Genomic DNA, 24,697 nt, shown 5'->3' on the forward strand with positions numbered 1-24,697 from the left:
GTACAAGAAAAATGTTTGTGCTTGTCCTTTTGGATAATTTCAGATGAACTGTCGTGATTGGCTCTCGAAAGCTGTGCACTAACGATCAGATTATCGTGCGATCGCTTCAAAAGTGATATTTTTCATACAACTTTTTGATCTTGTGTGTACTAGGCTTTAAGTTCGTTCTTATTGTTAGCCATTTGTTACAAAGCACAGTACGCGTGCAGTAACTGCCTAGCTGTAGTATATGATCACGCAATGCATATATTTTGTTTAGATTGGAAGGAAATGTAGTAGCTGCTTCTGTCTAAAACAATAGCAAGTTCAGAGAGAGGGGGATGGATGGAGGGAGGGGACACCACTGCACGATTATAAGCATAGTCGAAATGTACATACAGTATACATGTATGAACACCCAAACACTAAAGCGGACCATACACCCCATCAGTTTGTTTTTTTCTATCACCCAGCAGGCCAATTGAAAGAAACTGAATGGATTTCCCCTTCCACAAATTTGAGGTGGATGGGGGAATCTTACACGCTGCACTATTCTATTCTGACAGCAGGGACAGCTGTGCTGTCAGAATACACTGATCAGCGCTGCAGCCAGTCTCCAAGCCAATCAGTGCTGCAGCCACATCGAACAAAGATTTTCCAACAAGCCTGTTCATGAGAGGTCAATTATTAGATTAACTTCTCACAAATGTGAATGGCCATAATTGGATCAAAATGCATCTGGTCTCTGCTGAATCAGCCAAAATTTTGACCCATCTATGGCAAGCTTTATTACTGGGGACTTTCATGCCTGAAAATCAAGAAGGCTGTCATTGTAGAACTCTCCTTTTTAGAATTCTGGTTTACTGGCTGTCTTTGGCTTCAGTGCCTTCTAAGCCGCTGACCCGAACTAGGTATAGAGATTAAAAATTCAGACACATCTCTGACACTTATTTATAGCATTCTTGTGCTGGGTCTATGACTAAAATGTACTTGGGCACAGCCAGACAACTATAATTTTATTCACGAAGACAGCAATGGCAACCACCATGCTTACCTTGTAATAGTATTACTTTAATCTAGGTTAAAGCTAAATATAACCAAAAAGGTTAAAATGAAGTGCGTATATTGCCTGTTTATTGCTCTTAAACAGGTTTATTGGTGCACACAATTTTAGCAGAATGCTGTGCTATTTCTTTCCTGGTATTTATGGACCATTGAATATTTGTAATCCAATTACTCTAAGCTGTATGTATACAATATTAAACATGCCTACATTAAATAAAACCATATAATTTTCTTTCTTGTATGTTCTTTACCAGCTTCTTGCACAGCGGTGGCCATTTGATCAGTCTCCAGTTGGAGCATGTCTTTGCAAGGTCTTTCCATTCATTCAGAAGGCTTCAGTTGGAATCACAGTGCTCAACCTGTGTGCTCTGAGTGTGGACAGGTATGCTTATATTGTTGCTTTTCATCTTGACACTAACTGACTTCTTCCCCTTACAGGGAGTTATTGACCTCTGTCCTACAAATTCTGGAGAGAAAACCCTGGCGAACTGTGCCTATCATGTGGCCATGCAATCTCTCAAAGCCCAATATCCGGGTCAGTTTTTTATTTTTCCCCTGGCAGGCTAAAAAAAAAAAAGCATCTCAGGCTGCAAAACTCACCTTCAGTCCAAAACTAATACCAGTGCCTCTTTTTCGTCACAATAATCATTCCGGTTGACCAGCATCATTCAACCCGAAAGACTGAGGAAAGTCTTAATGGACCCCCCCACTTCTGAATGGAGCACTACACCGTGTACTGATGCAGAGAGTGATGCTAATGTCATAACATTAGTGTCACTTCCAGAATCATCCAAGACTACCCACCACAGGGAGAAAGCCATTACTGGTCATAAATGGATACTGGAGGTGACATACCATATTAGGTCCCTAATTAGTCATCCCCTTTTATTATTACTGTATGCCTTACTTGGTTTCTAGATTTTAAATTACAACTGCCATAAAAAATAGGGTGCTGCTCTTCTGGCCTCTATCTGAAAATATTTGTTGCCCAGCATTGTCTGGTCTTATTACTTCCCAATCACTGACCTGGAACATAGAAGAAAATAAACCACACCTGCAGCAAACATGGAGCAAAAGAAATCCATAAATGAGCCTGTGCTCCTTGTTCCTATACTTCTTCAAGGTTGATGACTCCAAAAATGTAAAGCATCAGCTTTGCAGTCAGACAATCTATGCACCGCTAATTACATTTATATGTGGTTGCGCAAGAACACAGCCACATATAAACCAAATAATAATATAATGTAAAATAAAAGCCTCCTATATGAATCTAGCAACCTTGCTTTCTTTCCACAAATAGGGGGTCTTTTCGATTATTGCAGACACTTCTCCTTTAAGATGACCTCTGCAGCTCTCTCTCTCTCCTCTCCTCCTTCACTCCTTACATACATTTACAAGCTATGTATAAAAAAAAAACAAAAAAACAAAAAAAACAAATAGTGCTTTATACTTAAGTTTTGCTTTATTTACACACTCCCACATATAACAGTACTCACATTGTTTAGGTGCTCACAAGCACCAAGATACAATTACCAGTATGCTTAAAAGAACTCTCATGTACATGTAACAGTGGTCACATAGCTCTGATACCAGTATTTCCTGTATTCCTGAACATGATGATGTTATCCAGTAGGCCCCACCCCTACACGTTTCGTCACAGGGTCACGTGACTTCCCCCTGATTAACACACTCATAATGGAGTGTGGTAGGTGCTAGCAGCTTAACATTACGGATTGTGGCATTCGATCAAGGACACTATATTAGTCAAGCAATCTGTATTTTCAGAAGAAGGGGCCAGCAATACCAGTGCATATACTTTTTATCACTACAGGTTTTCCTTTAGGGTTGCTGCTCTCTTTTTAACATGTGTGCAGCTTTTTTAAATCAGTGTTATGTACTAGGAAACAATCTTGTTTGTTCACAGCCATTTTGTAAGCATGACCTTAGCAAGTCACAAAGATATTTTTTTTACATTTTTTACATGTTTATAGATTTTTTTGTTGGACTACAATTCTTTGCAATTGCAGGCCATAAATTTAGCAAAAGTTTGTGGATCAGCTCGGAATTTCTCCAGAGGGTTGCCATATTCAGTTTGGCCCATCACTGGCCTATCAGCTCTATAAAAACTGACTACGTTTCCTCCTTTAGTTAGTTACATGTGACATCCTCTGTTGGCTGATAACTTCAAAGCAGAGCCCCTCCCCACCTTGCACGGAATTGGCAGAATATTAGCAAGGATCCCTTACCGCTGTTTATCGGCATGCACAGCACGCTGGGTGATTTCCCTCACAAATTCATGTCAGATGTCTGTTTATTCCAGATGCATCAAGATAACAACATGATTCTTTACTTAACCATGATGTGTCTCTATTTCTTCTTCTAAAGCGGATTCATGATGAGTTTTTACAGGGGTTCAGAAGAACAAGTTTTAACCAGAACATTTCCGACCATCTGTTAACACTCACACGACAACTTCCAACATGACTGTCGAGAGCGAATAAACTTGAGTACAGATGATTTGGCAGGGAGAAGTGCATAATGGCACAGAGCTGAATAAACTGGTGCCAATCCATTCCAGCATTATTTTAAATTGTAATTAGATTACATTTATGATGATCAGTCTTCAAATATAATATATCCATAGCTAAAAGAAAAACTCTGGGCATATTTTAACTTAAGTGAAAATAATATATCAGTATTTTTTACTTAAGTGAAAATATCATGTGTATTTTTCTTTCTCTGGGAACAAGACTAAAATCTTGGAGCAGTTCCATGTGAAAAAAAATAGCAAAACTTGGGAATGTAGCTGCTTCATTTAATTTTAGAGGTATTTCAGTATATTCAATGCTTTCATTGTAAGACGGTATGAAGCTGTTATCTGAGTTTTTACTCTGGGGAAATTCTCTGCAGCATTTCAGTTCTTCAGGTGTATAGTGGCAGTAGGAGGCCATCAGTTGAATAGGATAGTGGACATCCTAAAGTGCAGGTCAGGGATGTATTGAGATCTCAAACTGCCCTAGGCACATCTGCATGTTGACACCCTATTGTAAATGAACGCTAGAACATATGACTGGAAGCAGCATACTGTCTGCTTTATACAGAGAGATTTTCAACTGTACAGGCCACCAGCAAGAGGAAGGAGGGATGGGTTCATGGTTTCTAACCTATGAAGAACCTTCTGACTCTTCTCAACACCCCCCCCCCCCCCCTACACCCACTTCCTCCTACAGTTCTCCTGCTGAATTTAGACTCTGGTTCCCAGACAGAAGAGAATTTTTGCTCTAACTTTAAAAAAGAAAATATTTGTGTAGGCGGTTATTATCATAAATTATTTCAGTACCAGTAGTAGTATACTGTTGTGCAATATATTCTTAATACACATATTGATCCCTGTTGAGCTCTTTTAAAACCATTTGAATTGCAGGAGGATATAGTATGTCATTGTGACACAGATTTTCTTCCTGAAATCGACTATTGAACGGAATCAGACTTTTAAGGTTCCAAGTAACAACATTTATATTGTTGAGATCAATATTTTATTGAAATCATTTTCAGTGTAGATCCGCATTCAATAAATGCGTAAAGCTTATATGCATTTGTCAAAGAAAAGAATAGTAACATAAGATGATGACATTTTGAGTCTTTTATATGATGAATGCATATATGTAAGCTGTACACATAAATTGAATGCAGATAGATATTAAATATGATATCAATATAATACTGATCTTAAGAATATTTATGTTCTGATTTTGCACCTTAAAAGTCCGCCTTTGTTAAATAGTCGATTTCGGAAAGAAAAAAATATGTCAAAATGGTGGGGATTAGGGGCAGAGAAAAAGACAGAAACATCCTATATTAGAAAATAATCCTATGAGCAACTTGTTTTTAAACTTTGAATATGATATCAATAAAATATTGATTGACCCTAACAGATTTGGTACCCTTTAAGTCCACCTCCATTCAATATTTGCTTTCGAACTATCATCGTATGGCTGTGGTACTCCTTATATGACCGCCCAGTTTGTCATTGTAAAATAAATATATATATATATATATATATATATATATATATTTATATATAATTTTTTTCTGAGTTCACCCCCTCCCCACTGGTAAGGTAAGCATATATGGTTGGACAATGACATTCCACAAATTCATTAATTAGGTAAAAACACACATTTATATAACTCGAGGTTAACAAGTGTTTTGTTTTTTGTTTTCGTTTTTGGAATAAAGCATTTAGGGATAGGTTAGGGTTGGTTGATTTACAGTTATATAAGCTAAATGAACATTTTTTTTATAGGACATCATTTTGGAAAAGCTTATTGTTATACTCCCCACCATTTGGTCTCTATCCTTGCTGAAGGGGAGGACCAGAGTTTAGACTGGCTGATCCACCCCCTAAACTAAAGTCACATTATTAAACACATAGGCAACAGAGGTATCACAAAGCACCAGTTTCTAAAAATTAGGGTTTATTCACACTACAATGTACAATATAACATGCATCATAACAGCCAATATAACACACTATGATTGTGTTGCATTACCATTTAGTTTTAATTGCACCCAAACACTATATGCAGTGTGCTATGGTATAGCTAGCATTAGCTAGTTACATTCTATTGGACTTATTGAACATGTTTCACCAGTTATCCAGGTGGTAACTGATGAAGCCAGTAAAAGGCGTTAGGGCTCACTATACTCATATTGGTTTACTATTTGTTTGGTAAATGCACCCCAATGCCACATGCAGTATGCATAGTTAGCATTAGTTGGTTACATGCTACCGAATTTATTGAAGACATTTCGCGATTAATGGAAGAGTGGAAAGTATCTTTAACATTACAAGACAAGTCCAGTTGAATATGACTAACTACAATTAGCTTAGCTTACAATATTTTGGCCCACCCCTTACAGCTATAACAGTTTCTAACTTTTCTGGGAAGGCTATCCAAAAGGTTTAAGAGTGTGTCTATTGGAATGTTTGACCATTCTTCCAGAAGCGCACTTGTGAGGTCAGGCACTGATGTTGGAACGAGAAGGCCTGTCTCGCAGTCTCCACTCTAATTCAACCCAAAGGTGTTCTATGGAGTTGAGGTCAGGACTCTTTGTAGGCCAGTCAAGTTGCTCCACCCCAAAATTGCTCACCCATGTCTTTATGGGCCTTGCTATGTGCACTGGTCAACATTTTTTGGTGAAGGGGGGGATTATGGCGTGGGGTTGTTTTTCAGGGGTTGGGCTTGGCCCCTTAGTTCCAGTGCAGGGAACTCTTAAGGTGTCAACAAACCAAGACATTTTGGACAATTTCATGCTCCCAACTTTGTGGGAAAAGTTTGGGGATGACCCCTTCCTGTTCCAACATGACTGCGCACCAGTGCGTCTATAAAGACATGGATGAGCGAGTTTGGGGTGGAGGAAATCTACTGGCCTGCACAGAGTCCTAAACTCAAGCTGATAGAAAACGTTTGGGATGAATTAGAGCTGAGACTGCGAGCAAGGCCTTCTTGTCCATATCAGTGCCTGACCTAACAAATGGAAGAATGGTTAAACATTCTCATAGACACACTCCTAAAACTTGGGGACAGGTTTCCTAGAAAAGTTGAAGCTGTTATAGCAGCAAAGGGTGGGCCAACTCAATATTGAACCCTACGGACTAAGACTGGATGCCATTAAAGTTCATGTGTGTGTAAAGGTAGGCGTCCCAGTCCTTTTGGTAATATAGTGTATGTATAATTTTACTACTCTCATTTAAAGTTCTTACAACCCCATGGGCATTTAAATAAATAATAATGCTAAATGTAAAAGGATACAGTGCTAGATGTAAAACATGGCTCCGGCAACAAAATGAATAAAATTATAATACATGAATATATTTTAAAACCGATCCTTTGGTCACTACAGGCTTTAAAATATTCTAGTTAAAAACAGGAAACCTAACGTGCACGTAAACCTATACAACATGATTATTTTTATACAGCCTCAAATTTTTGTTTACACAGACTGTAGTAAACATTCATACTGAAAGGCCATAGCACACTCTAAGAGCATTAGCGTTAACTTTCCTGCCCCGTGAAGTCCTTGCCCTACTTTTCTTGTCTTTTACTCAAGTAAAGTACCTTTTACCATCTGATGCATTTGTTAAAAATTTCTGTAGTAAGGATTATTACTGAATCCGGTAACCGCAGTTTTTCAGGACCGGTAATTAAACCCAGGCAGCAGGAGACATGAATCAAACAACACTTCTGTGATCTTTCACTGCTTACATTGCAACACAGACAACATCTGCCCAGAGAATGTGTATTACTGCTCTTAATATCCATCCAGCCAGATGTGGACCAGCACCAGACAGAACATCCTACACAGCTACCAATGACCTCACTTCTCAGAACAACCAGAGAAGTAAATTACCATCAAAGCCATTGGTAGAATGGTCAGTAATTCGAAGCAGCAGGTACACAACTAAAACCTGTGACTCCAAAGGGAAATTAAAAGTAAATACACCATTCTGCTATATGATCTCTCAAATATGATAATGTTCTTCTTATATACAGACTAAAATACAAATGTTGCGGTCCTTATGAGCAATAGCCTTGAATTTCCTGTTAAGCTTTGCTGTATTACATGAGTCTGCAGTATGAAAGTAAAAACAGATATATAGAAAGCATACGTAAGTGTTGGCTTTCAACTATGAATCAGGTTGGAATTACATAAATGGAGCATGTAGGCATACAACGGTTAGTTTCCTAAGCTTGGACCTATCTATTATCAGATCTTCCACATAGAATATATTTTATGTACATCAATCCTTTTACTGTACATAGTGAAACACCTAAAGCGTATGTAAACCCTAACAATTAACTTCTGTTGTTTTCTGCCTTATGGTGTGTTGCAGTTCCATTCATTTTGAACAGTGCCCAATGCAACTCCACAATTCACTGGAGTTACACAATTCACTGTCTCATCCCCACACCCGTAAATGAACAGCATACCAGACATGGTTCTTTTTTTATAGAACTTTTCTCTGCCACCTCCTGCCACACAGATTTTCCTCTTGGTCCTTTTGTGTGAGGTACAGCCTCACTAATTAATTAATTTGGGTGGTGGGTGACATTGTGCCAGCTGTTTTAGTAAAATTTGAAAGTTGCAAATAATGTCAGCTCTTTCTAGATCTGATTATTTACCATAAGGGTTTCCCGGTAGGTATTTGTTTATCATGTTCTCTAATTTTGCGGCAGGTTTAGACATAAAAATTCTTCACTCCAAGCTGCTCCTCCTTGCTTGCAACTTCAAACCCAGGAGCTTTATAAGCCACCTCCACTCACAGGCCAAGTGTTAAGTAGAAAGCCATCTCAGACCGGAGGGATCACCGGTGTCACCATTTATTAGCTAAATAGAATAAATATGGATGCCAGTGATCCTTCTGGTGTGTGGTGGTTTTCTTTAAAGCTCTAAGGAGTGGATTTTACTGTAATTTCAGGTAAATTAAATGATACCCATGTAAGTGATCTTACAAATTTTACCAACTCTCACCAATGTTACTCTTAGTTGTGTTACTTTTAGCAAGATGTTATTTCATTAAATGTTCTGTAAACAGCAAGCAAACCTTTATTCACTTAGCCTAGGTTCACATATGTGCGATGCATGCATACTTTGCGGGTACAGCAGCCCATTCATTAGATAGGACTGTTGTTGCCCATGAGAAAAGTGATGAAGAAAGTCCCTGACTCTCCTTTTAAAATGGCAACCCCACGCATCTGCTAAAGAGCAGGTTTTTAGGGAAAATCACAATAATAATGTAGTCTGATAAAGTGAGTTACAAAATATGTCAGCAACATGTTTTCACAATACAGGTGTTCATTTCACATGTTTTGTCTAAAACCACCTACGCAGATCCCATCCTGAACATTAGAAACAAGATTGTCTGAGTGATGTGATGATGTTGTCAGACATGTGTATGCATAAAAATATTGCCTTTCAGTTAGTATAAAATTTAACACATGGTTTACTTCAACCGTGACAGCCCTATTTCTTATCATTTGCATTGTTCTTCCATTACTATACATATTTACACTGTACTGTACATATATAGAATATAGTTAGTGAAGCTCAGTCAGCAGTAAGTTCATTTCAAGTCAGACTTTTAGGAGCAGGGAGAGACATAGGGGGAGATTTACTAAAATTGGAGTGTGTAAAATCTGGTGCAGCTCTGCATAGAAACCAATCAGCTTCCAGGTTTAATGTCAAAGCTTAATTGAACACGCTGAAGTTAGAAGCTGATTGGCTACCATGCACAGCTGCACCAGATTCTGAGTGCCCCGGTTTTAGTAAATACCCCCCATAGTGACTGATTAGCTGTACACAAGAACGCCATTGTGATTTCCAGTGGCATCGCTTCTATGTGACCTGTATTTGGTTCTGTGGCTATGTTCCTGTAAATTAGGTAAATCACTGTGTGGCATAGATGTGGATTGTCTTCAGATGTTGTCTGCATGCACAGCTCAATTTACAGTCCAGGGGTCACTATGAGCAGGCAGGTAGCTGTCATTTATTTCAGAAAAGATATAGCATGTCTCTTCTGCAATAAAAAGCCTGCTTGCTCACAGTTAGTTCTGCATTAATTAGGGACAGGGCATTCATTTTAAAATGGGCATGTTTCTACAAGAGGCATACCATTTCATTTTTGTACAATTGAATTTAAAAATACTGTATACACCAGAAGATTTATCATAATAAGGACCAAAACACAGCCAAAAAGTATTGTTCATTTGTAAAGTTAATCATGTATTTGTTTAGCTAGCTTAGCTACATTTAAACGTCGTTCACACTACTATTTTATTTTTTTTTTCAACCCCAAAAAAAAAAAAAAACTGACAGCTCCAGTTGGAGCCCCTGTACTAACAATCCAATGTTAGTACAGCTATGGCGTTCGCAAGTAGGGGCAAGGGGGGGCAAATGCTGCCCCCTGAAATCTCAACTTCCCCGTTAAGATGGTTGTTAAGCCACTTTATACCATTCTGTCTGGTCTGTATATTAATCATGTGTGCCCCTGTGTCTGTGTTTTAAAAAAAATAAGGCGTTCTTTACCAGATTTCTGAGTGCCAAGCGCTGCTCACGTGACCCGCCAACTCTCTCCTCTCCCCTTCTGACAGCTGCCGGCAGTGGGTGGGGCCGAAGATTCCTCGCTGTAGTCAGTCGGGAGGAGAGGAGGAGGAGAGAGGCGGGGTGTCACGTGAGCCGCGATGGGCGCTCTGAAAACTTGTAAAGAATGGCTTATTTTTATAAGACACAGGGGTACACAGGATTATTAAACAGAATGTAGACAGGATATGAAATTTTAAATGAAACTGCAGCAGCAGGAGGGGCACTGACACAGGAGCAGACAGGCAGGGAGGGAGAGGGGGAGAGAGGACAGAGGAGGACAGGTGAGCAGCGGATAATGGAGGCACGTAAACTGATCACGGTGTCAGGGCTCAGCAGCCATGGTATACCACGGTCAGTTTACAGAGGGTAGGACAAAGCCAGGCAGGATCAGCCAGGTATTTTTGGTGATACGGGGGGGGGGGGGGGCAAATTACACAGCAAAGCACTGTGCTGTATAACATACTTTAAGGGAACAGGATACATTTTTTTTTTTTTTTTGTAGGTTAACAAATGCTTTAAAAATAAATGCTGCCTTTTGCACTTTAAAAATAAATACTCAAAATAAGTATAATGATTAAGCCCCTCCCCGTCATGGCATTGTTGAAAAGGGGCGGGGTATGGGTGACCTTAAAATTATGCCCCAACTGAAAAAGTTCTGCGGGCGCACATGAGTACAGCAATCCCCCCCCTGCTGTTCTATTGTGCTCTGAAAGGGAGACAGCCCTCTGCCAGAACACTCCAGTAAGTACTATCAGCCATTGGCTGAGAGCTCTGATCGGAAGATGGTCGGCTGCTTGTTTTTCAGCATGCTTGTCCAACATAAGCTGGCTGAACGGCTAGCTTCTGTCAGACCGGTTGTCATACACATGGGTCTAATGTCAGCCGGTTTTTATGTCGCCGGATATTTGACCCGTGTGTACTAGACTAGTAGCTCTTGCAGAATACAATGAGAAACAAATCATACTGCAAACACATTTGGCATAAAATATTTAAAAAACATAATTTGGCTTTATCCTTTCTGCAGACCACTGTGACACCTTTTGTGACTGCTAATGCATTGAAGGTTTTTGTAAGATGCAAAATAAAACTAGTTAGGACTCTGGCTCGGTTCACACTATTGCGATGCGGGAAGGCTGCGAATTCGCAGCCTGTTCCCGCATCGCACACGCACCCCCGGCAGTTCACACTGCCATATGCGATCCGCTGGGGGTGTCAATGTAATCTTAACGACACCCCCAGTTTGATCGCATATCGCAGTGCGATCGTGCAGTTCGCACAGGATCGGATCGCACAAGTGTGAACCGCTGTGCGATCCGATCCTGATGCGGCAGCAAAAATGCCTCCTGTGCGTCTTTGCTGCGGGTGCGGTGCGAATTTAGCCATACAAACTGTATGGCTAAACTCGCACCGCACAGCTGATCGCATGTCATGTTGGAGCAGTGCGCTCCGACATGACATGCGAACCCGGCACACGCAGAAGTGTGAACCGGGTCTCTGTCACCTAGCTTAACATGTACAGCATAGTGTATACAGTGCAGGGGTCGGGAGTATAGTGCACAACATAGCATATATGGCTGTAGATAATTTCCTGCAGGGGATTCTGTGCTGTCAGTATATAAAATTTAGAGGCACCTAAGGCATCCAGAGGAAAAAAAGAGGTGATACATCAGAGGCGGCTCTCTAATTAGGCAAATTAGGCGGTCACCTAAGGCCTCGCACTCACAGGGGCCTCGCAGCCGCCTAATTTGCCTAGTTAAAGAGCCGCCTCTGAGCCTGGCAGCAAGGATCTCCCTGCCATCAGCACAGCGTGGGGTCCCGGAGCGCCGCGCTGGCATCATGCAGCGGTGAGGAGTGAGCACTTCAGCTGTGCTGCCAGACGGACTGCATGCATAAGATGACACAGAGAACTCCCTCCCCCCCCCAGCAGGAGAGAAGGTGCTGCTGCTTCCAAGAGGACTGCGCCTGGCCCGCCCTGATCAGGTACACGAGGCTGGGGGGGATGTGCAGGTCACAGGTGACAAGTGCTGTGGTATCTGGCAGACTGCCTATGTGTGTCCTCCTTCCCCCACCGCCAATTTCATTCTTATACAGTCAGCAAGTAGAAGGCAGAATGTCCGAGCAGAAGGCGGGAGCTGTCCAACTTTTCAAGTTAAAAAGCCTGTGATTTGTTAGTATGGGCGGTCCTAGCAACCAATCAGTTGCCTGATGATGAAAAGTTGGACAGCTTCTGCCCTCTGCTCGGACATGCTGCATCCTCTGTCTTCTACCTGCTATGTAAGGTAAGGGACTCAGAAATTCCATTCACCTGCTCCTCCCCTCCCCCTCTCTCCTTCCACGTCCCCTCTGTCTGTTCTCTGCTCTGTCACTGTGCTCAGGTGATGGTTTGGGAAGTGTAACTGTCCTAGGTGGAGAGGATCAATTCCCCACTGTTCTGTCCTCTCCACCTCCAGCATGCCTGCAGCTTCAATAATATCCCCCACCCGGGACCATTCCAAGTGAGTGATCACTGTGACTTACCAGTCTCTCTCCTCTCCCCTCTCTCTCCTGCACTGGCCCTGTGTCCATCCCCCCCCCCCACCTGGCTGCATCCTCCTGTCCACCTGGCTCTGCCCCTCCCCCACCTGGCTGCACCCCCCTTTCCTGTCCACCTCGCTCTGCCCCCCCCCACCTGGCTACATCCTCCTGTCCACCTGGCTCTGCCCCCCCCAGGCTGCATCCCCCCTCTACCTGGCTGCACCCCCCCTCTTCTGTCCATCTGGCTCTGCCCTCTCCTGTCCACCTGGCTTCACCCCATCTCCTGTCCACCTGGCTGCAACCCCCCTCTCTTTTCCACCTGGCTGCATTCCCCCTCCACCTGGCTGCACCCTCCCTCTCCTGTCCACCTGGCTCTGTCCTCCCCCCACCTGGCTGTACCCTCCCCCCTCTCCTGTCCACCTGGCTCTGTTCCCCCCCCCACCTTACTGCACACTCCTCCACCTTCTGTAGCTGCAACCCCCCCTCTCCTATCCACCTGGCTCTGCCCTCTCCTGTCCACCTGGCTGCACCCCATCTCCTGTCCACCTGGCTGCAACCCCCCTCTCTTTTCCACCTGGCTGCATCCCCCCTCCACCTGGCAGCACTCCCCCCCCTCTCCCCCTCTCCTGTCCACCCTCCACCTGGCTGCACCCCCCTCTTCTGTCCATCTGGCTCTGCCCTCTCCTGTCCACCTGGCTTCACCCCATCTCCTGTCCACCTGGCTGCAACCCCCCTCTCTTTTCCACCTGGCTGCATTCCCCCTCCACCTGGCTGCACCCTCCCTCTCCTGTCCACCTGGCTCTGTCCTCCCCCCTCCACCTGGCTGTACCCTCCCCCCTCTCCTGTCCACCTGGCTCTGTCCCCCCGCACCTGGCTGCACACTCCTCCACCTTCTGTAGCTGCAACCCCCCATCTCCTGTCCACCTGGCTTCAACCCCCATCTCCTGTCCACCTGGCTGCAACCCCATCTCCTGTCCACCTGGCTGCAACCCCCATCTCCTGTCCACCTGGCTGCATTCCCCCTCCACCTGGCTGCACCCTCCCTCTCCTGTCCACCTGCCTCTGTCCCCCCCCACCTGGCTGTACCCTCCCCCCTCTCCTGTCCACCTGGCTGCACACTCCTCCACCTTCTGTAGCTGCAACCCCCCCTCTCCTATCCACCTGGCTCTGCCCTCTCCTGTCCACCTGGCTGCATCCCATCTCCTGTCCACCTGGCTGCATTCCCCCTCCACCCTCCCTCTCCTGTCCACCTGGCTCTGTCCCCCCCCACCTGGCTGTACCCTCCCCCCTCTCCTGTCCACCTGGCTGCACACTCCCTCCACCTTCTGTAGCTGCAACCCCCCCCCCCTCTCCTATCCACCTGGCTCTGCCCTCTCCTGTCCACCTGGCTGCACCCCATCTCCTGTCCACCTGGCTGCACCCCATCTCCTGTCCACCTGGCTGCATCCTCCCTCTCCTGTCCACCTGGCTGCACCCCACCCTCTCCTGTCCACCTGGCTCTGTCCCCCCCCCCCACATGGCTGCACCCCACCCTCTCCTGTCCACCTGGCTCTATCCTCCCCCCCCACCTGGCTGTACCCTCCCCTGTCACCTGGCTCTGCCCCCCCCACCTGGCTGCACACTCCTCTCCTGTCCACCTGGCTGCATTCCCCCCCTCCACCTTCTGTAGCTGCAACCCCCACCCTCTCTTGTCCACCTGGCTCTGTCCTCCCCCACCACCTAGCTGCACCCCATCTCCTGTCCACCTGGATGCACCCCCCCCCACCTGGATGCACCCACTCTCTCCTGTCCACCTGGCTCTGTCCTCCCCCACCTGGCTGTACCCTCCCCCCTCTCCTGTCCACCTGGCTACATCTCCCCCCTCTCTTGCCCACCTTGCTCTTTCCAGCCCCCACCTGGCTGCACCCCCCCCTCTCCTGTTCACCTGGCTCTGTCCAGCCCCCACATGGCTGCACCCCCCCCCTTTCCTGTCCACCTGGCTCTGCCCTCTCCTGTCCACCTGGCTGCATCCCCTCTTTTCCACCTGGCTGCATTCCCCCTCCACCTGGCTGCACCCTCCCTCTCCTGTCCACCAGGCTCTCTCTAATCAAGAGTACCTATCACCTATATGCTACCACATAGGGGGCTATTGGTCCTCTGTCTAATGGCAATAAAAGTTATGTATAAAAAAAAAAAAAACTTTTAAACATTTAAAGAGACACATATAAAAGCAAAACATTTTAGAGCCCCCCCAAGACATACACACACAAAAAAATGCATGTGATTGCCCTGCACATGTTATGCATCACCACGCACGCCAGACTGACAGCAATATTTCTAGTATCAGAACTACTGCATAACACTAACCTGATGTCCTGTAGGGGCTTATTGAGTGTTGCCTATGAAAAAATATAGGGTACTGAAGTTTTTTGCTGTTTCATGGGTGCACACACGAAAAGACCCTATAGGCCATCAGTTTAATGTTATGCAGGAGTTCTGGTGCTAGTATTAGTGAATTTATTTATATTTTTTTTTTTTGGGGGGGGGGGGGGGGGGGCGCAATTAGCTGGTCTTACCTAGGGCGCAAAATAGTCTAGCACCGGCCCTGTTTACAGCAAGATACAGCCTCTCAGCAAAGCCAGCGCTGACAGTTCCTTCTGATCCTCCTCCTGCTGCCCTCTCCTCCTGTGCTTGCCCACCAGGGGATGCTTGAATGGGAAGTTTGAAGCCCAGCAGCCAGAAGAGGAAAGATTGAGCCTGATCCATCCATTTATCCAGTCCCTCCCTTGTCTCTCCTGCCTCCCAGTGAGTACTCTGATGTGAGGGGTCTTCTCTCTCTCTCGATTCGGTGGGGCCTCATGTCTAAATTTTGCCTAAGGCCTCACAAAGCCTAGAGCCGCCTCTGTGATACATGTACCGTACCATGGCAAATTGTGGTTGTGGTGAAAATCATCGCTCTTTCTCTCACCAGCTCTTTCTTTCTAACCAAGCTAGGATTCAGCTTCCTTTGCTGAGGAGGGGCTGTCCACAACCTTCCTCCCTCTGCATGCAAGTACCGAATTATGCTGAATTGTCTTAAAGTTGAGAATTAACTTGCAAGTGAATGAATGAGCTGCTGAGGAATTTGTATATAAATGAGCCAACAGAGGATATTAAAATGAATGAGCTGACCCTGGATTTGCACATGAATGAGCTGTGGGCCCAAAGTAACAGGCAGAGATGGTGATAAACAGATTCAGCGAGCATCACACAGTGATCCTTGGGCACAGCTGCAATGGCACTGGATAAAAGGCAGGACTATCTCAGAGGGTAAGTATGCAAATTGTGATGGGCAGCATCACTAACCAACATAGTGAAGTTGGTGGTGAAAAGAACAAACAATCATCCTTTTAAATAAGTACCATTTAGCTTTTTCACATACTGTTTATTGCAAGGGTTTATTTGCAAAGATTAGATTCTATGGAGCTGTGGTTGATGAAACACATTCACATGAAAACTTCTCTGTATTCCAGGTACAGAGCAGTTGCATCCTGGAGCCGAGTTCAAGGCAATGGAATCCCACTTATCACAGCAATTGAAATAATCTCCATATGGGTTCTTTCGTTTGTGCTGGCAATCCCTGAGGCTATTGGATTTGTCATGGTGTCATTTGACTATCGGGGTGAAACATTACGAACTTGCATGTTTGATGCTAGATCTCCTTTTATGGAGGTATGTAGATATTCTCATTTTATGTGCAATCCTCTACACATGTATTCTTATATCTGTGACAAATTGCCATATTCAAGGAGTACTTAATTCTCAAATGAAGAATTAGAATTCAGCTTGCTGAAGTAAGACCTGTACAAGAAACATAAGAATTAGCACTCAAGTACTAAGAAATCTTTACTGAATAGGGCGATTTTTTTAAATTTGTATGACATCACATTGTTATATCTTTCACCGCTTCTGTCTGTTTTTCTTTCTTGCCCTTCCCTGCTCTTGTGGTACAATAGCCTGAATGTGAACTGGTCATATGCTAAAAATCCATATTAACAATAAGTCTCCTAAAATAATAATTTAAAATCAATAAATCTGTTTTCCTGTGGATTTCAAGCACTAAGCCCTGCCCCTCTGCCACCCCCATTCTTTAACAGTTGAATGCAAGAGCCTCTACTGACTACTGAATTTGTAGCATTGTACAGTTAATTGCACAGTCTACTGATCGACTTCTGTACAGCCATCCTGTTGGAATTTCCCCACTTGATCAGTGATGCAGGCTATAGTCAGCAATGCTGATCAGTGTATTCTGGCACCTGTCAGAATGCAATAGCAAAGCGGGGAGAATTCCTCCATCCACATCAATTGTGTGGATGAGGGCATTGAGTCCGTTTTTCCATTTAACCCACTTGTTGAACAAAAACAACTGATTCATTTATGGGCTGCCATATTGTGTTTTGGCCCATTTTTTTTACAACTTGGGCCTTGGGCTTGCCAAGCAGCTCCCCTGTAATAGAAGACCTCACAGGTCACTGAGAATGTCAGACTGAAAGTGTTAACAGTGTGATTTTTGGGGTTCCAGATCAATAATCAGCCATCTCTTGGTAAAAAAAAATAGCCGTTATTTCTTTAAAAAGGACAAACAAAATAGCTTATCTTCAGCAAAAACAAGTGGTCTCCAAACTGAGGCCTAGGGGCACTATTCCACCAACTGACACTAATGATGGAGCACCATTCCCCCTACTGACACCATCCATGGGGCACTATTCTTCTCATTGATATCACCAATGGGAGGGCTATTCCTCCCATTTAAACCAATGATGGAACACTGATGCCGGGGCATTTTCTACTTCCACTGGCCACAGTCTGGGCTCCCTAAAGCCTGAAGAACAGTAAACTTAGCCTAAAAAGTTTGTAGACCCCCGGCATAAATCAACAAAATAGTCCATATCTCAGGTACAAAATAAAGCATTGGCTATCCGACAGCATACACTTGTCCCACAACAGGGTTTAAAGAGGAAGTAAACCCTCCTCTACAACTTGTACCTATAGGTAAGCCTATATTAAGGCTTACCTATAGGTCTGTAAATATCTCCTACACATGTACCGTTTAGGAGATATTTACTTTGCATGCAGCCAGTGACATCACTGGCGCATGCGTACTGAAGGAACGGTCGCCAGTGCCGTTCCTTCAGAGCCCCGTGCCGTTACCGTCGGCTCCCGCGCGCATTGGCGGGAGTGACGTCATCGCGGCTCCAGCCAATCAGATGGCCAGATGCAGCAAACCCGGAAGAAGGGCGACAGAACATGTCGCCCATGGACAGGTAAGCGGTCCGCACTGCGGGGGCTTTGTTCTTAGGTAAGTATTTTATAATGAGCTAGTATGCATCGCATCGTGTTTTTCTTTCAGGTGTTCATTTTTAAAAAAAATCTGAGGTTTACAACCTCTTTAAAGTTCCCATCTGCATCAGGTGTCCAGAAAAGGTCACAGAAGTCCAGCAGCATCTCAAGCTGCCCATAGACAGATCTAAATTTGAACAGTTCAGCAGGGACCAGCCATATTTCAAACATGTATGGGCACTGTGGTTGTACCAATCACTAAGGCCATCCCTCAATCCGTGTATTCTGTAAGCAAGAAAGTCTCCCCTCTGTCAGAATGTAATAACACAGAGGGGACACAGAGAGGGGGGGGATTCCCCCATCTACATTGAATGTGTGGATAGGGGAATCGAGTAAGCTTTTTTCATTCAACCCACTGGTTGAATGAAAAACTGACCCATCTACATCAGAAAAATAACCCACAGTCCTCGTCCTCTCACACTGTGTCCTTCTCTGCACAACACCTCATTGACTTGCTGGCTACTTCCAGTCCTTGTTAGAGTTCTCCCACAGGTGGGCCTATCCCAAGCAATCAAAGCTGCTTCTCCTGTGCTCCCCCCCCCCCCACACTTAAAAGGACTACAACCCAAACAGTGACACATATCTACCAATCAGGACCCATACCTGGCATCCTGTGCAAGCTATTTTGAAATGGATCAGCACAAAAATGAAGTATTGATTGGCATTGATTTTGGATGTCCGGGACATTTGAAGTCTCTTCCCCTACATGATGACTACTAACTTTTATGTATAAAGCACCAACTTATTTCACAGTACACTGAGGGGATGACAGTCATAACAGGACATGAAACATTTAAAGAGGTTGTAAACCCTCAAAAGTTTTTTTTTTTTTTTCTGCAACCTGAAAGAGAAACCCATAATGAGCTAGCATGCATCGCATACTAGCTCATTATGAAATACTTACCTAAGAACGAGCCCCCGCCGTGCCCCCCGCTCACCTGTATGACGGCGACATGTCCAGTCGCCTGTCTTCCAGGATTGCGGCATCTGGCCATCTGATTGGCCGGAGCCACGGTGACGTCACTCCCACGCACGCGCGCGGTAGCCGACGGTCACGGAACGGGGCTCTGAAGAAACGGCACCAGCGGCCGTTCCTTCAGAGCGCATGCGCCAGTGACGTCACTGGCTGCATGTAAGGTAAATATCTCCTAAACGGTACATGTTTAGGAGATATTTACAGTACCTATAGGTAAGCCTTAATATAGGCTTACCTATAGGTAAAAGTGTCAGAGGAGGGTTTACTTCCTCTTTAAATCTGTTGAGCTGTAAGGGAGCTTAATGTACTTTCTTGCTCAGTATTCAAATAAGAATGGTATGACTTCAAATTGTTTTTTTGTTGTTTTTTTTTTTTTTTGCCACTGCATGACAATGTTTATCTATCACCCTCATGCATTATAGATATCTATTACATATGCCTTTTTATTGATCAATGTGCAGTTTATAGAACACTGACAATGACTGCACTGTGTCTAGCTAACAGGCAATCATAAAAAATGTATTTTTGTATTTAGTGACAGGAGAAGTTGACATGGGAACTTAACAAGAGAAATATTCCCAGAGGGAAAACCTGGGTTAGCCTTTTGATAATGCTGACATGCATATTATAAGTACAAATAAAAATGACACATCAGTATAGTGCAGATGCATGCACTGTATACTGTCAGAGTGAGACAGTTCTCTGAAAATACTCAGTGATATTCGACTACCACGCCTTCATCTAAAAACATACCCCTAGAACAATGCGCTTTCATCTTCAGAGCACCACTCAACAGGGTTGGGGCTTAACAAGCTAAACTATCAAAGTACACGTCACACTTGCATGATTTCAGAAGTACTAATTTGTCGTGGTTTATTGGAAGCATGAAAGGTTAAATGCTCTTTCTTTGTAATGTTGATTAATATGAAAGAGCAGACATAAAAACAATATTGTCAGCTTTCATAAGTGTGCTTTGAAATATTACTACACTGTAACACCTATAATTAAACTGCTATACTATGTTAGTTCATTAGATCATGTGGTGCACAAAAGCTATAAAGATTGTTTATTTACAGTGACAGGATGAGAAGGAAAATTTTCTCTTCTGTGTCATCTTTACTGGACATCTTCCGCAATCATAAACAGCAATGGCAGTGTGTTAAACGGGTGTGCTTACACATCCTTGAACAGGAATAAACACATAGAGCTTGATTTACTAAAACCGGAGAGCGCAAAATTCGGAGCAGCTCTGCATAGAAACCAATCAGCTTCCAGTTTTTATGTTAAAGCTTAAAGAATATGTAAACCCCACACTTTATATTCCTGATGTGTGCCTGCTGTACCATGAACTTACATGAAAAAGTATCCTGTTCTCTTTGTATTCCTTCCTTTGTGTGAAACACCTGGTGTTCCTGCCAATCACTCTACTTTCCTATTAAAAACTGACCACACTATGCATGATAGCACAGCGTAGTCAGTTTTCCAGCTATGCTGAGAACTCAGCCTGTTTGCCTCCAATGATCAGACGTGTCCTGACACCCCCCCCCCCCCCAAATACCACACAGCCATTCACTGGGAAGATCAGTTTCTCCTTCCCCAGCTCTCTAGATCCTTATGCGGCTGAGAACAGAGGTTATGTGATCACTTAAAAAAAGGGGGGAAACAGGTATTTATAATGTTTTTTATATACAGTATAGATACACGCAAATGTTTTCACTTTCATTTCTATTTTAAACTGACTGGGTTGTTTTAAAGGCAAGGGTTTACATATAAATTAATTAAAAAAAACTGAAGTTGGAAGCTGATTGGATACTATGCACAGCTGCACCAGAGTTTGCACTCTCCAATTTTAGTAAATCAACCCAATAAAATACATACCCAAGATAGAGTGACAAACACTAAAGGAAACAGAAGAGAGAACAAAAGAATTAGGACATACAAATAAAAAGTGAGAAACAGAACAGGTCCAAGCAGCTTTCCATATGCCCCATATTTTACATTACCATATTGATTGGATTAGGGTGAATAGGGTGGTTTCAAAAACGTTGACAAATGTTGACATCTACTATCCTGTTCTTGTCAATCGACATCTGTCTTGACACATTCTGTGGCGAGTGTATTAAGGTGATTGTGTTACCCATGTAACTATAAGTGATGGGGGTATTCCTGACACTCAATAGAACCAAAGCAGCTGCTTGGCTAAGCATCCAAACCGAATCATTGCAGAGCAAGTTCAGTTGAACGTATTTAACTACTACTAGGTATACCTTGACTTGGATAAATGGAAACTTTCACAGACACACAGATACATAGATATTCAGGTAATTTCCAATTCATTGATGATTGAATAATAGCTTATAGATGGTTTGGGTGGATAGATAGACGAGCACTGCAATATGTTAGATAGCAAAATTGGACAAATCAGACTTTCTTAATTCTACATCACGGGACACATCAATGGTTAATTTTTAGACCATTGGGTTACACTCCACCAGATTGTGGAAAAGACCTGAATAACAGCTCCCACTCCCAGCATTGTCTTACTTTTCTTGCTAGTGATGGACAGTTTCACCTTTTGTGGTGCTATTTGACTCTTCTATCAAGCTTGCATCCAGTTATTGAACCCTGGTGCTCCCCTGGGGAGCAAGTATCCAGATAGGTCTTTATGTACGTCAACCCCTGGAGGGACTGTACTGATACAACAAGAAGAACGGGTATGGCATGTAAGCTGCTGCATAAACTGGACACTGGAAAAAAAGCTTGGCTTGGGCTGTGGTCTGCTGCAGTGAAAACCATTCCTTGAAGACCCTGTGAGTTGTAAAGATTGAGCTGATTCATGGCTCTGCAGCACTCCCTCTGAAAATACGGACCCTGGGACTGTAATGATATCATATATTGGACACAAAAAAAACTGTTGCAAGCGGTCATGTTGTTCAGTTATCATAGATCAGCAATGACAGTTTTGCAGAACAGTTACACATTGCCGCAGTGATTACCCCCTCCCTCCTCCTTTAATTCATGGAATGCATAGGTTTTACACTTCAAAATAGCCGGTATCTCAACTCAGAGACATCAGAAACTAGCGCTTAGGCCTGTGCAGAGCTGTAAACAACTAATTGAGTCCTGGCAGTATGTCTGTTTCTGCTGTCCAGGCCTATCATAAAACTATGACCAAATCCATTAAGGATCCCCAGAACTAATGGGGATCGTAAAAGGCAATGATAGAGCTCTGCCCAATTCAAAACTTAAGAAATCCACACACGGTTTATAAACTCAGACAGGAGAATGACACATTAATAATAAGTATATATTTGAAAGAGAAATGTTGTACTGAATGAAATAAGGTCATACATGACCACACTAGCACATATAGAAGGGAAGATAGGTGTCAGATATTCCCTGGGTTACAAGTTTATCTGAGCTACCCTGTGTTTATTATCCCTGGATGCGAAATTCAATGCTGAACATTAATCTATCAGTTTCAAGAATGCAACCAGTACTTTATGGAAGATATGAATAGTGGTATAAAACTGTCTGTAGAGGAGGGACATGATATTGTCATGATCCCAGGACAGCCCGTGGACACTCCGTTTTATTGGTCAGGGGCATCTGTCAACAGCCCTTTGATCCCAGAGAAAAAGGGAGATTCCTAGTTGGGAGAGTTCTCTTTTTTCCATCAAATCAGGAACATCTGTCAAACTTGAGAACCGATAACACCTGGCTCATCGACTGAACTCTGATAACACCCAGGACATTGTTTGCAAGTATTCTTCCTTCTCAATTCTACCTTATTTCTCTATTGCTGAATTATGCTTCTATTTCTGTGAAACACCTTTTTTCTGTAAATATTTTATTTGCACCAACTTTGACCTTTTCATTATTAAAACCTTATTTTGAAAAAAAAAAAATGCTAACCTTGTCCCTAAGCTCCTAATGCAATCTAACAAAGAACCTGTCTCTTGAAGAGTGCTACTGTACAGGATAAATCCTATGGACATACCTGTCTGTCGTGACAGCGTGTGTTACAGACAATTATTCTAAAATCATAATTGGTATTGCTAGAATTACGAGCTTCCTCCTGTTCGGACCAAACAGAGGTGGTGGCATTTAAAGGGTTAGATGCTTAATTAGCCCGGTGACAATCGATCTCAGCCTGCTGGCACCTAGATTGTGGTCCTGCGAGCTGGAAAATCCTTGTGCAGGGTGCAGCTGAGAGTGGCGTTGTTACAGTGACAGCATGATGTGAGATTGGTCGGTCCTTTGTCACAAGTTAGTGAGGAGGGTAGGGATGTGATACCCGCGTCCATCACAGGGACACACTGGGGTTTTGGGGGATTCCGCTTTTGCATCCCCATGAGGGTGCCATTGTCTTGTGTATCTGAGGTTTTGTGCATGTGCAGACCACCTGGGCTACTGCACAGGTGTGGCCAACACTTATGTGAAAGCTCAAGTTGGCTTTTCAGCAACAGGTCTCAGTCTCCCAGATCTGTAATGCTGCAAGCTGGTCTTCTACACTCTTTAACCAAGTTTTACCAGGTGGATGTTTAGACCTTGGCAGATGGCAGCCTTGGTCGGAAATTCTTCTAGAGAGCCCTGTAGATTATTTGCCCTCTATTTTTTACTTTTTAAGAAGTTCTTTTTGGTTGGCCTGTTAGCCATCGTCTGCTGTTTCCCACCCTTCATGGGATTGTTTTTGGATGCCCCAATATTCTAAGATTTAACCATTCTTGTGTGTTTTGATGTATGATTAAGAAAATACTATTTTTAACTTAGCTTTCAAAATCCTTTTCTTGGAGCTCTTCGCAGGACAAGTCCTTCCTTTCTTTTTCACTCCAATATTGCTTGTTAGCAAAACTGAGATAATGCAAAAAGTAGGAATGATTATACAGGGCTGACTTAAGCTTTGCTATTTGCTAGTGTCCAATCGCTTGAAGGTGGAGCATAACCAAATGAATAAGCAATTCGTTCGTCCTGTGACATACTCCAAGAAAAGGATTTTGAAGTAGCTATTACATTTTTCTTTACTCTGTTTATATGTGTTTATATCATTGATGCACATTTTAAATGTATATATACATTGATCTATGACCTATTTTAACTAAAGCATATTCAATCATAATGTCCTAGCTGATTGTAAGTTTTATTGTTATGTAGTCCCATTACTGAAACACAGCTGCAAAGTTAATTTATTGTAAATCGGCACTATCTTTGTTTGAAATCTGCATCCTAGGCTTCTAGGACCATCGTTGTGCACAAGGAAGCTTGCTTTAAATGCACACTTCCTTTTGAAAATTGTTAACATCTGGACCTGAGGGAAAAACAAAAGCACTTTTATTCTTTTCAATCAAGCCCTGATGTAAGATGAGAGGGCCGCCCTTCTCAGTACCCATATTTAATCAGTCACAGGCTCTCCACGTAAACTTCATTCTTTCATTTATAGGGGCTGTATAAGCAAGTACATTAGTCTGTCTTTCCATTTATATTTTCTTACTGTCTGTATATATCAATAAATATGGGTTTGAGAATAGCTAAACAGTACTAAATGAAATAACAGCATCAGTGCTTTCCCACATAGGCATGTTATAAGTGAGCAATGATTGGAAAGTTGAGGGTAAACAGAACAATAGAACTTTTGTAGCCTCCCACAGGCTTTATCTC

The 24,697-nt window shown here is 43.3% G+C and overlaps 1 protein-coding gene across 1 annotated transcript in view; it reads left to right on the forward strand.

Moving 5' to 3' along the window:
* The window catches only part of EDNRA (endothelin receptor type A), a 94,083-nt gene that overhangs the window by 54,998 nt on the left and 14,388 nt on the right, over positions 1 to 24,697 (forward strand). Inside the window, exons 3-4 of the mRNA XM_082264168.1 lie at positions 1,299 to 1,426; positions 16,197 to 16,395. Coding sequence (XP_082120294.1) covers positions 1,299 to 1,426; positions 16,197 to 16,395 — 327 coding nt within the window. The remainder of the gene's footprint in view (positions 1 to 1,298; positions 1,427 to 16,196; positions 16,396 to 24,697) is intronic.

This window comes from Pelophylax lessonae (genome assembly GCF_965119305.1).
Source record: "Pelophylax lessonae genome assembly, chromosome: 1".
In the NCBI taxonomy this organism is placed as follows: domain Eukaryota; kingdom Metazoa; phylum Chordata; class Amphibia; order Anura; family Ranidae; genus Pelophylax; species Pelophylax lessonae.